A 14,273-nucleotide genomic window follows, 5' to 3' on the forward strand; every position below is an offset into this window, starting at 1 on the left:
TTGTTTTCTCGCTGTGGGAGACACTTGTTCATAGTCCCAAATCTGGACGGTTCTGTCAAAGTGCATTTGAATAAATGCCATTTTCACAGGATGTCGGGTAGGCTGTTTCTACAACTGCACACGACAAAAAACTATTTATAAAGCTGTGAAAGTGGAACACCCATGTTGTGGCATTCATGGGGCTCAGAACAGAGGTATTGTCAACAACTGAAGTTGAATTGATATTATATATATATATATATATATATATATATATATATGTTTTATTTGTATCATATTTATTTTAATTAAAACTAGCATTGATGTTCATTTTCTATCATTTAAAAGTGAAGTCAAGCCACCACTGTGGTCAGGGCTGAGACACTTCTCTCATACAGGATCATTAAGCTCTCAGCTTCTTTACAGCCCTCAGAAAACCCATTTCCTCCCAATGCTGTATTTCATAACTGAGCAAATCTAGGAAAGAGACTAACTGAACTTTTATCCTCAATCTTTATCCATAAAAATCTGTGCACACTCCTGTCACAGGAAACACACAACTAAATATTGTTTCAGTTAAACTCAGGTGTACCAGTAGGCCGGCATGCTAAATAACCCAGCAACACCTAAGCAATGTGGCCATTATTAATGTTATTTAATGCATTTATTGTACATGTAACTCAGTAACTATGCATATTTACAGGCCCAGTTCACTTGCACATATGAGTGTTTTTTTAGTTATTGTGCAGAATTACGCCACTGCTTGGGTTGAATATAATGCTGGGAATAAATGATGAAACCAATTTTTATGTACTCACAAGAATGACGATGCAAGTTGTCAAACTCTAAACTAAACTGTGAGCCTTTTTCACAACAGACCCTTTGACTTGTCAGCCCAGTAAAATCCCAGGTGTTATTTATAACGTTAGACATGGCCGCATCCCAGTTAGGGTTTCCAAGTTCAGGGAATTTAGCTTACTGGGATACCTAAACAGAATGGAGCCATTGTTCATTACAGCTATTATTCACCTGGGTCTTTCCTGCTTTGACAAGACAAAATGTCTCGTGTGTCAAAAGCCATTGTCATTGGTATTGTTCTTCACAATTTAATATATATATCTATAGATATACATATATATATATATATATATATATATATATATATATATATATATATATATATATATATATATATATTATATATATTAAAGAGTTAGAGGAGGCCTTTTCACTACACAGCAACACTACATAATGTAAATACAGCTTATTTAATGAAGATAAAGCTGACCTAAGTATATTTTAACATCCTGTCTACGGCCATGTTAAAGTCACCTCTATATGAATTGCATTTCTGCTGAACAAACTCTATGCATCCTTGAAACTGGAGTTTTACAAGAGCGCTTGAAGGCAGCAGCAGTGAGCCCGTGCTTTTTTTCATCCCGCCAGCAGAGCGCGTGCCTGCGCCTTGCACAGAAAATGGGGATGCCTCTCAGCAGAGCGCAAACCCACTCCCCGTTTTCCGTGAAACTGTGAGAAGGAAACGCTCTGTTGTTGTTTTATTTGAACATTGTCAGATAGCCCATGCACCGCGAGCTGTCCTCCACCGCTCACAGGACTCTCACAGGATGCTGTCGAACAACCCTCACATCGGGCACAAAGTGGCAGGCTGTTTGATTTTCCTCTCCCTGTGTAAGTACTCACTTTACTTTCTAATGTTCATGTCAGGGGGCCTCGGAGCACTCAGCTGCGGGGGACGTGCCGCAACAGTTCCCGGTTCCCAAGGTTCGAGCGCTGGTTTCCAGCTGCCAGAGCAGACAAGCTGCGAGTGTCTCTCCATAACTGTTTGAGAAGTGCGGAGCCATGATTCAACCTCAACTTCCTGAGGAGTTGAAAGGCGATTTTTCACGTCCCCGGTTTTCCATGTGGGCTCGTGCAGACCACTCTTTTTACGCGAGAGTCAATCACGGGGAAATGTCTGAAAGTCGTATCAGTTGGAGTCACGGCTGTGGAAATCGGCTCGCAAGCGGCGTAAAGTAGCTTCTTCTTGACACATCGACGGTGCACTAATGGGAGTCAAGCCCGAGGATGAATGCACCCCCCGACTGGAGCTACTGTAAGCGTTACCAAGTCCCATTCCTCTCCGTCAGTCCGGATGTGCAGCAGGAATTCAGTGATTCATTCCTCTTTTTGTTGCCATAGAAGGGGGAACTAGTGTTATCCACACAGTCTTACCATCGATAGAGGACTGCATATGTTAGTGCACTTTTATCTATATATATATATATATACATATTAAAAAAAAAAAAAATAGTTGCATTTGCTGCAAGAACACTGTGGATAAATTAAGTTGGTAATTGCCTTCCGTGGAGTTGGTTGTTTAATTGGACAAATAGTTAACGGCTAAAAATGTCAACTCAACAAGGGCATTGCATGCTATGTCTGTCATCATTGGAAAAAAAAAGCAGATGTCCACCTGCAGTATGCCTATGCACATGCCCTGCTCATACAGAGCATACCCAGGGATGTGCCATGGCCATTGGGTGGGATGCAGCACGCAATGTGTGGCTGCAGCTGTGGAGACAAGTACAGCCAGGGACCAATGTTGCATTTGCCCTGTTGTACCTTGTGCCTGTCCTCCGGAACTGGGTGAGATACATGCTGAGCGCAGGAGACTCTGGCCGCCTTGCTGGGTCTGAAAATTGTCACTGTGATTAAAAAAATAAAAAGCCAGAATACTCAAGAATCTGCAAATATTTTAGTACTGCCAAAAAAGGGCTACATCTGCCTGGGTAAATAACACAGAAAATAAAGATGTCACGTTCAAGGCATCAAACGGATTGGTTACAGTGTTGATGAATCCTAATGCTGCAAGAAATTGCTTCTGGTCATACTGATATTATTAGTTCGGTTTCGCCAGACGGTAACATAATCAGGTTAGTTTTCGATAACAAAATGATTGAAAATATATATATATATATATATATATATATATATATATATATATATATATATATATATATATATATATATATATATTCGGAAAGATATATATATATATTTGGAAAGATATTGCATCATCATTTGGGATAAATGAAGACAGAAATGAGGGGGTGGGGGAGTGCAATGATGCCTGTAGGGTCAAAAACACATTAATCATAGATAGTGTACGCACATATACTTACTGAACCCACGATTGTTTACATGCAAATCATTCATAACGTTAATTGTTGAAGAGCCTCTGGAGCTTTCTCGTCCCTTCCTCTTTGAATTAAGCCATTTAGATCATTGGCAAGCGATTTATCAGCGGCTGTCATTCATTTATGAAGCTGCTCTCATGTCCTTTTATTTTGGCTCTGACTCCACAGACAGTACTATTCTAAAGATTTCTTTCTACCATTGCGTTACCAATGTTTTTTTGGATCCAATTGAGTAGAATGCATTCTCGTGCTTGGAGAAGTTAATTCAGAAACTCAGATCTGCGGGAGTCTAAGACCCTCTGCTTCGAATGGCAGGACGTATGAGAACTGTCCAGGATCTTCACGGATATTACATTTCAGAATTGTACTCAACTCCTCTCATATATGACGAGAACTTATTTTAGAACAGTCCCAAAAACACTGCATGCAAGTTCCAGCTGACACTACACATAGTAGAGGCTATCTGCGGGGGTCATTTTTGTTCTGTATTGGCTTGTGTAGTATCCAATATTGCATTTCCTTAAATCTATTACAAAAGGGAGCCTCAGAGACATTCTTGCCACCTGTCAGTCCCATCGTTCCACCACCGTATCTGGATTTTGTTCGTTATAGCTCAGGAAGTTGCCATGAAAATATTTAATGCAACCTTTGTGTCTTGTGTAGTGGATGATATATTCCTCATTTGACCCAAGAAGGGTTTTTTCCTGAGTTACCTTGTATCTGTAATAACAAAGTGTTGAGCGTGAAGAGAAGCAACATGTCATTTTGACCGTTTCACTGCACATAAGGACATTATATCCTGTCTTGAATGAAAATAACACTTTTCAAGCAGGGTTTGTGTTGTTTGTATCAGAGTTTCATAGAAAGTAATTTATCTACTGGTGAAGTTGCCCTAGACCGTGGACTCTTGGTACGAAGGGAGCACATTCCCAGGCCTCAAACGTGTGTGGTCCTCCCTTAAGATAGCAGTGAACCCCTTCATGAATAATTCAACTGTGGCAGGCCCAATTATGACATACAATATTTAGGAATGCTAGACCTCTGTCTTTTAGATGCAGCATAATCTTCATACTTAATCTGGATTTCTTTTTTGCCATGCCATATGACCTTTCAGAAGCCTCCCCTTAAATCACCTTGTTTAGTTTGGATAATCAATGTTTACTTTGTCACTCTTTTAGTTCTTCTTCTCTGCTTCCGCTACCTAAACATTTTTGAAAAATTCTCTGGGAATGCAGGTAAAGTTGTCAGATACTATTTAGGATCATCTTTCACTCTTATTCATTGAGAGCCATGTTCAGTGCTGCAGTCCGCCAGTACCCTGTGCACGAGGGAAAGCTGTATTTGTGGGTTTGGCACAGAGACAAGGCTGCTTGTCTGCTCCCCCTGTATGTAATATTCATGGGGCTAACATCAAGGTGTAGTCAAGGTCTGGAGAGCGTCCAGTTTGGTGACATTAGGGTGCCACCTTTGCTGTTTCCCAATGATGTTGTTCACGAGGCTTCAACAGACTGTCATTTTTGATGTGCACTGGAGCGGACCGTGTGTGACGCGGTCGGGATGAGGAGCAGCACCTCCAAGTTGGAGTTACAGAGGCTTTACTTATGGGCCACATTTCAATTGTGGCACTTGTAGTGGCTCCACTAAGCCTGCGTGTGCTGGTTCATGCAGATACCTACAATTGCACAATGTTTGGGGCAGAGAGAGTGCTGTACACTTGTAGATCAGATTTTTAAAGCTGTTTTTCTTTTTTTTTTTTATGCTGGGTTTATGCGAGTGTGGTGAAACACTGCGTATATCATATTTATTGCAGCTGCAGAAAATCTTCATATGCCGGTTGGCTCTAAATATGTCACTGAAGTAAAACGTGAATGACAAACAACACCTCAAAAGCTATTACTGCTTTGTCATCTTAACTTAAGGTTGAACATTACATTACATTTAGCTGACGCTTTTATCCAAAGCGACTTACATGTTAGCTCTACACACCGCAACGGGGAACAATTCGGGTTAAGTGTCTTGCTCAAGGACACAACGACATGGAGTAGCGGAGCCGGGGTCGAACCACAGACCCTCCGATTGAAAGATGGGCATGCTAACCACTGAGCCACAGTCGCCCCAACATCTGGAGAGTTACTGATTGCCATTTCATCTCTCCATTCACACATACTAAGACAACTCAATTCAAGTGTCCCTGAGTTCCACTCAGAAGTGACCACAAGGATTGTGAGATTGGTGGTAAGGAGAGAGAGCTCAGCCACAGGGAAAAGCTCTTTGTTCTGACCGCCAGCTATCACAAGTGCTGGGTAGTGATTGAAGGACTGAGATCACAGAAACGAGCAGCCTCCCTGTTTGTGAGAGGGTGAGGATGTCTGTGATTTTTAAGAGGGCTTCTGGGCCCAGCTGCTGCTATGGCTCCCACACACTGAAAGCAGCCAGCTGAAGTAGATCAGGGCCCTGGTAGAGATTTCATCCATAGAATGAAGGAATGAATGGATGGAGGTCTGAGTCATGTCTTAAAATGAATCGTTTAGATTTGAAGTTGCTTATCATATAAGACGAAGCGGGAAATCTTCACATGAGATGGATCAAATGGAACCACAATGTTTCTTTGCATCAATCATCAAAATTGTTGCATATAGATTCCGATAAATCGACTAATCAATTGATCAGCTTAGCTTTTCAGCTCCACTATCAGCAGGACTGCTTTCTGGAAATGGACTCTTTATTTGCGTCAATGTGAACAAGTTCTTTGATTTTCAGGTATTTTATTTCCTGGATCAGTCTAAAACCATGACAATGTCTGGTTATTTTAGCAATGTATGTGTTACACATACTGTGATATAGGATTGTATCTATATCATCTATCCTTAGGTGAAGCTAAAGACACAATACTATTTTGCCTTTCCCTATAAACACAGACCTTTGGCCAGGCGCTCTGCTCTGCCTGACCTTTATTAAAAAAACATGGACATTGCTGTTAAACCAGTTTATATGATATTTGAGGTACATCAATTAACTAATGATTTATGGTATATCACACACACACCATACATATTAACTATTGCTATATACCATCACTAATGGTGTATGAATATTTTCAAAACACCTGAAGATGTTGCATACTTGCATCCTAAGTTTGAACTGTATTTGGATCAAAATAAATGATCATGAGAGAGCGCTCTGACTGGGTTCGGAGTGCCAGTATGGATTCTAGATGGCTGCTGGCGGGGCCTGAGTGGACATGAAAAGTTTAGATTTAATATGGCACAATGGCAGATCCTGTGCAGCTCGCATGCCTAACATACAAATCAGATGCATTATTACAGTTGTATAGGCGCAGAGCAAACTGTGCCATCTGTGCATGTCTTTGAGGAGCTACTTTTATCATGATGTGTCTGCTTCCTCTGTCCCCGTAAAGTGTTTGTCCATGAATTAATTATAGAAAGAAACTTTTACATTTATGATTAACTTTACAGATTTTTCACCAACAATAATACAAATCTGTTAAAGATGCATTAAGTAACCTTTAATAAGGAAGAGAGTGGTATCCAAAACTCATGACAACAAATGTTGACATTCTATATCAAATTATCAACGTAAAATGTGTTCAGATTGAGCACAAAGCAAATTTCAAAGGGAGAGCAATAGCATGCAATGGAAAGAAGCAAACGGACTGGGATCAGTCTGAGCTGTCACACTGTCAGAGGCACCGACCATATCGCCTGACAGGAGCGTCCATATAGAACCATTCTGCAAAACCCAGAATGGGTTCAATGACAATGTCTTGTTTTCATCTCATGACCAATGCTTTAAAAATCTTTGCATTCTGTAATATCTATGAAATATATTTATCTATGAAAACCCCCATCTGCTGCATGAACGTCTTGCTTGCAACATGTCAACACACTCTACTAAACATTAGCACTGCAGAATCTTCCAATGTGGACGTACTCCTGAGGTGGGTTGGCCCAATCTGCAAAGACGCGGTTAGTTACCCAACAGCTGCAACTAACCTCGGTAGTCGGCACTCATACTGTGGTTACAGATGGCGGAAAAAACAGCAGCCATCAAATTTGCATGAAGATGAAAGTGAACTTTGTGTTAAATTTTAACACACTTTAATGGCAGAAACGGGCAACACAAGAATCCCATTTGGGTCCACTTTGTCGCCACGGAAGTCCAATATTCATTCGGCTTTTACCTGTCATTTGATCTGCCAGCTGCAGAGGAAACATCTGAGTCTCTTTTGCTTGCTGAATGTTTTACTGTCCTCACCAGCCGCCCTTCCCCATTGTTTGCCATGCAGATAGCGTTTCTGCACAAACTCCATGGCTGGGAGCTGCTGTCCATGGTTTAAGAAAAGCTTGGGAAGAGCTGAATCCAGGTTTAACAGCCCGGATGGATGTCTGGGCGGCAGTTCAGTGCAGTTTGGGCTCTTCACTATTCAGCCTCTGTGGAGGCCTTTAGTCGTCTAATTTTGCTTTGAACTGACACGTGGACGTGGTGATTATCGGAGCTCTTTAAAGCTGCCACTGACTGCTAATTAAAATTCAAGTTAATGTAGTACACCTCCATATTTGTTCACTTGAATTGTGTAGCGTAAAATGTGTCACTACTTCAAAGTACTTTCATGTGGTGTCTCCATTTATTTCGACTCCCGCGGTACCCATTAAATCCTGAGTGATGCAGAAAGTTCGTTCAAACACTAACCAATTGTCAAACATGCAAATCATTGCTTAATTACTCTGAATCCATCAAGATGTTGCCATTTGAGAAAATATTTCGTAAGAAGGAAATGGCTACTGCCACAACCGTTCACCTCGAACGAAAATAAATTGTAGTCCTGTAAAGTATGTCGGCACACCCACAATGCATATTTTCTTTGTTCACCCATACCGACCTCATTCCCTTCCATGGTTACGAGCACAGTGTTCCCAGGCTAATTGCATCGAGCGTCGGATTTTCTTACAAAGACGATGTGAAATTGAGACGCTTGTTGAAAAGAATTTCGAGCTTTCAGCATGAAGTGTGATTTGCAGAGTTTCTAAAATCAAGGCAGGCAAGTTCCTCCTCGGTGCGGCTCAATTGAAAACATGCTTGGAAACAACAGACTTGATTATGCCGGCTGAAGAGGCAATGAGAACGAGGTGCTCCCATCAGCACTCCTGACATTACGGAGGGAGTTGCTCCTCTCCTCCGCGAGTCTCTGCCTCTCCCTCTCTAGGTTGAGTTATGCAAAGATGGCAAGTTGGAGCAGCCGTTACAGAATGTACTGTAAGGATATTCCTGTAGGAGGCTTTGTGTCACTCAAAGAATTTGCATTTTTAATGGGGTCCAAAACTGGGATGCCAGATGACAATGTAGTGGTTACTCGCTCTATGGAGCTCGTGATTTGCTGGATCACATTTTGTGTTTGTGAACTTCCCATGGCAATTATGACATTATAAAATACCGTGTTTACCCTGAATTTGGGTTAGTTGGCTTTTTGTTGCTGGTAAATAAAGGAGGCAGTGTAATGCACATTGTTAATACATTTCATCATTTCCTCCTTTCATCAGCACGCACAGGCTTTTGTTTACTTAGGGAGCAATAATGATCTATATAGGAAATTATAGAGGACCATGGTTTGAAGTGGCAGTTGATACAAGTGCAACAACTGCTACAAATATTTAATAGATGCTTCAAGAAAAGTTGCTCAAGGTCCACTTAGCTTTGGTTTCTGAAGCTTTCAACCATATAATAATACTTACATTTTATATAGCGCTTTTCTGAATACTCAAAGACGCTTTAAAATATGTCATCGGGACATAACATTTCCTTGGTGGTGACAGAACTAAATGTCAAACTTTACATTTTTCTGAGCTCTTTTATTACTTCTTGTCCGTGTTGGCTTAATGAGATTGACAGTTTATTCAATAATCGGTGATATGAACAATATTATTATTTAGAGTATTTCTGAAATTATTCAGTATTATATTAGTTATTAGACAGGTGGATTCAATTCATAAATCGCCACTTTTTCTCAGCATATTTGTCATTATTTTCCGGGACTCTGGTTGACATGGAGGATCATCAGAAGAAGGCATATTCTGAGCATTTATGTTCTCATCACAAAAATGCTCTAATAACGGTAAACCGCTGTGAACAAAATAAATGTCAAACTTTGTGTGAAAATCAGACCCTCTCCCGTTTGAAAGGGCAGTGTATCTTTCTGTGAAAATGTCTGCTCTTTTGAAGACATCTTGTACGTCCTCTCTTTGAGAGGAACATGCAAAAACATTGTCCTGGTTGGCACATTTGGACTGTGAAAACAGGCTTGCATCATTTGGTTCATTACGCTGTTCGTTTGTTCTGAACTGGTGGCTTTACTCCAGGCTTTACACATTGAAGTGTTTTTGAAGTTAAATCAGCGCTTTGAATAATTCAAGAGGGTTCCCTTGCAATGGAAATTGTATATCTGATCAATTTACTGCAGAATGAGTCCTAAAAACAAAGTCACAGAAATAGTATGTATTTTAAATGTACCTTCTTATATTTTACTTTCTCTCTTTTTTACACTAAAGCTGGAGTTTCCAGTAAAGGTTTGCTGCTTTTAGTTTTTAATTAACCCTCTCAGTTTCCCTCTAACGGCTGCTGCTGCGAGGCAGAAGGAAATGTAACTCTTTCTCGGTTCTATCACCTAATTAAAGTCGGATTTAAAGCCAACTCATGTTGGAGTGCAGGAAGCCTGATTTTATTTAAACGGCTGTATAAATTCATTCTTGGAGAGTTTTTGACGTATTGATTTGAAATCCTGGGAATCTTTCTGAGAAGATTTTCTTATCTCAGAATCGATGGCAATTTAATTGGCTAGAAGCTCTCAGGGCTCTAATTACAAACTCAAATAGACAAATGGTGCTCTCGGAGATCCAACATGGACTCAGCAGGAAAGGAATTAGGCTTGGAGTTATCTTCTCTTTTTAAATATGTATTTTTATTTTTTTAAAGCAGGTTATTCTGTTTAGCCCTGCCTGTTTAGATGCCATGATTTTCATTTTAAAATAGTTTATTGCTGGTTGTATCATTGTCTAAAAGAATATATGTTTTTTCTCTTTCTATTCTTACAGTCCATATCAACCTTTCTGCTGGCAGCTCAGGAAAAGGCTCACAGGTAAGGAAAACAGTTGACACGGGATTTGTGATTTCTTGTATGCCCTTGTACTTTTGCTTGTTTTTTGATAATTAGGTTTAATCATTAATCCCCTCTATTAAAGCCTTAATTACCTGACCAGCTCAAATTAACATCCGTCTTTTTTTAAATGGATGAATTATTGTCCTCTAGATTGGAGGCTTAAATTCCTCCGCACAACAAATCCATCTGCTCTTTCCTTAAGTGCGAGATGATTTTCTGCAGTTGCATTTTCTAAATCTGCGGTTGCTGGTCGATAAATAATTAACATATTCAGTTGCTCTACTTCTCATTGGTGTGAGAAGATGTTGACAGTAAGACACGCGGCAGAGGTGCTTAGCGTCACAGAAATGGTAAATTACTGTCTTACTTTTTTACTGATGCCGACCGCTTTTCTCCCTGGAGAGGAAGTTTCACACATTTTCATTTTACTCATACAGTTGTAAATTATGTTAGGGAGTCATTTTCATGAAGTAAACGTCCAGTGTAATCTAAATGCAAATATATATATATATATATATATATATAAAAACAGATACAAGGTTTGCTTAAGTCTGTTGTCTTCCCTCTGAAAAGTGAGTCTCAGTATCTGTTTGCCTTTAAATAATAGCTACTCATTGTGCTTTTTATAAAAAAAGTATGAAAGAACGATTAGGGGACAGCTGCCTGTCAAGACGGATAAAGCAAAGATTTAAATGGCATCCATTCAGGAGAAGAAACCCATTAAAGGAAAGAAAAGAGCAGTGTTTTTGCAACAATGGCAATCAGGATTAAAAGTCTTGAAATGTGCTGAGAAAAAAAGTCATTATTAAAGCTGAGAAACTGTTTTATGGAGTTAATGTTAGCCTAAACTCTTACCATACATTTAGATATAAATGTCCAAAAGCATCAGAAAAGCAGCCTTTACTGTCCTCGCTCCCCTTCTTGACCCTGACATGTGGCTGCTAGTGGATTTCTCAAGCTCATGGGTGCTGTTGCCTAGTTACCATGGGACCGCGGTGGTAGTTTGTCTCCTTCACCCTCCCAACATGCCTTGTGCTCATGAATGCATTCACAATGCATAAGCATTTTAATACCACTATTTTGACAGATGTTTCCCAGTAGGGCCAAAATGTGTTTTACTCCTCGTATCAGACATCGGTTGTCTTCGTTAATACGAGTGCAGTTCCCGTTCAAAACGTGCTGCTCAGAACGGGCCCGATATTTGTCCTGTGGTGAGGCTGCTTGGCGCTTTCTAGAGGATCGCTCATACAAACAATTTCACACTTGATGCTGCACTTCCTTGGGTCCTCTCCTCGGCAATACACCTGCCATGACATGGTTGCATCAAGCACTCAGAAAAACCAGGGAAATAGGTTTGCAGCCTGGTTCACAGTAAAAACGGCCCAGCAGGCCGACCCAGGCTTCCCTCTCACCCGCAACACTTTCCAGCTCATTCTTCTGGATCCCGAGGCGTTCCAAGGCCATCCGGGAGATACAATCCCTCCAGCGTGTCCTGGGTCTACCCCGGGGGCCTATCAATTGGACGTGCCTGGAAAACCTCTAATGGGAGGCGTCCAGGAGGCATCCTGATTCGATGCCCGAATCACCTCAGCTGACTCCTTTCGACACGAAGGAGTAGTGGCTCGACTACAAGCTCCCCCCTGATGTCCGAGCTTCTTACCCCATCTCTAAGGCTGAGCCCGGCCACCCTACGGAGGAAACTCATTTTGGCCGCTTCTATCCATGATTGAAATATGTCACTTTTTTTAACTCATTGTACCCTAAAATAATCAACTAAAGCCTCACAAAGCACTTAAACCCTGCAACTCCGCTGTATGGTAATCTACATGTCAGAGAACTGGTTACGTTACAAATATTAAAACATAATGCATTATTAGTCCTCAAACTAGCGAATTAGCAATATGTGAAGAACAGACAGATGGATTGAGATTCCTTGCCTTGTACTGAGTGTGTTTTCCTCATCAAGCCCACCTGCACAATGGAAACCAGGTTGTTGCCCCCTTTCTTGGTCTCCTGAGCCGAAGAACAACGTGAACAAATTAGGGAGGAATACAAATTTGTAGGTCATGAAAGCGCTCCACTTAAGTTCTGGAAAGTCATGGCAGGAGGCCGGGCAGACATTTACATACGGCACACAACATTTTGCAATGTTTATAAATTAGTGGACTCTAAAAGTTAACACGCTTGATTTATTATTCCAAAAATAAAGCAGTTGTTGAATACATAAATTAATGATTGCTTTTTCAATTGAGGATTATTCACTTCATAACATGAAGTTGCAATGTGCTGCATGAAGGACTTTCTTGTCAGTGTACCTTAAAACTGTTTAGTTGCAATCCTTGTTCACGAAGATATTTTTCTTGCGAGTGTTTTTGTTGATTCTAAATATTTATGAGATTTGATTTTGTAGAACACGAGTGCACAACAGCCGGAACTCGGTTGTAAAAGACATCAAACTGATATTGATATTTCTTTCACCAGAGTTGTTTGGAATCATAATATAGTAGTTCAAATAGTTTTAAGACATAATGCTGGCCTAAATACAGAGCATGCCCCCACATGTTTTCATTTAATATTAAAGACCATGTTGGGGTTTTGAGTGTCCTTTATATCATTGCCACCTGACGATAGTTTTGCATTCTGTTTTTGGTCGTTGGTGGTCACAAACAGGCTTGGTAGTGAGCGACACGATAACATGCTGACAGTTTGAGAATGGAATTTGGCGTGGCGTTTTGTAACCTTGTAGGGTGACATGTTTTTTTAAATAGGGAGTTTTTAGTTTGATTTCACTGAGTAGCTTGCAGTATAGTCTTAAAAAACAACATGAATAAGTATCATGATACGATTGTGGAGCTTGATCCTGCCTGAACGTTATATGATATTAATCCTATATCCACCCATATTTTCCAAAAGTATAGATTTCTTTAAATCACATTTTTCGGCCAGCCACTGTTATCCGATATGAAGAACAACTTCCAGGAACCGGACAGCTTCGCTGTTCTAGTAATTATTGCAGTGGTTGAATTTGTGTTATCTTTTTTGTTGTTGTAATTGTATTGTTTAAAGAAACCATTAATAATAATGAAGTATGTAGTTTATCTGGCTCCAGAGAAGTTGAGGTTTTAGTATGCTTTTGGAAACTTGTTTATAGTGATGTACAGTGCATTCATTGCATATCAAACCACCAACGCATGCCTTTTTAAAGCACTGTTTAAGTTATCAGCTTATTTGACATGGTTTTAGGGCCAGTGGTCGGGACAGAAGATCTGGCACTGAATACGAGAGGATTCCCCATCTGACTTCAAACAGCCAGGCTCAGCAGGATTAGAAACTGGCTAAATCAGCAGGCGTGGAGTGTGTGAGATATGACTAACACTGATCTCAGAATGCAAAGTAGCGACCGGTAGTAGTACACTTCCAACTACATGTTTGTAGAATTCATAAATACATTTCCAGTGTGATTCTGCATCCCGTGGCTTATTGTTTGCTCCCTCACGGCGGAGGAAGAGATGCACATCTGTTTCAGTTTGCAGGCAGGATTTCAAACGTAACACGCTCTGCTTTGATAAATATACTGTAGTTGCTAAACATTGCTCCAAAAGCCTTGTGATATGTAAAGCAGGAAATATGGTTGCAGCAGTAAACATTAAAGCGTAATTTCCAGTGTCTTTGAACACAGTCCATGGCTTGCATACAGACAAGTTTTAGCTCCCCCCTTTGAAGACAGCCTGGAGCCTATGATGACTGGCATCAGTTTGAACTTTGAATGACTTGGAGGAGTTGGGGAAGGCAAGCCCAGGTACTGTGATTGTCTGCCGCTTCAGGGCTTTATAAACAGCCCAAACAACACGTGTACTACAAGTTTGGTAATGAAAGCAGAAGTGCCTTAATCTCTTGCACTTGGAGGACTCAGAGCAGTGAGAGGA

General features: G+C 40.5%; 1 protein-coding gene across 1 annotated transcript in view; it reads left to right on the top strand.

Moving 5' to 3' along the window:
• Positions 1 to 1,604: 1,604 nt before the first annotated feature.
• The window catches only part of b3glcta (beta 3-glucosyltransferase a), a gene marked incomplete at its 5' end in the record, with an annotated part of 62,087 nt that continues 49,418 nt past the window's right edge, over positions 1,605 to 14,273 (top strand). The window contains 2 exons of the mRNA XM_079224629.1: positions 1,605 to 1,668; positions 10,283 to 10,326. Coding sequence (XP_079080755.1) covers positions 1,605 to 1,668; positions 10,283 to 10,326 — 108 coding nt within the window. The remainder of the gene's footprint in view (positions 1,669 to 10,282; positions 10,327 to 14,273) is intronic.

This window comes from Taurulus bubalis, assembly GCF_910589615.1.
Source record: "Taurulus bubalis genome assembly, chromosome: 10".
NCBI classification, from domain to species: Eukaryota; Metazoa; Chordata; class Actinopteri; order Perciformes; family Cottidae; genus Taurulus; species Taurulus bubalis.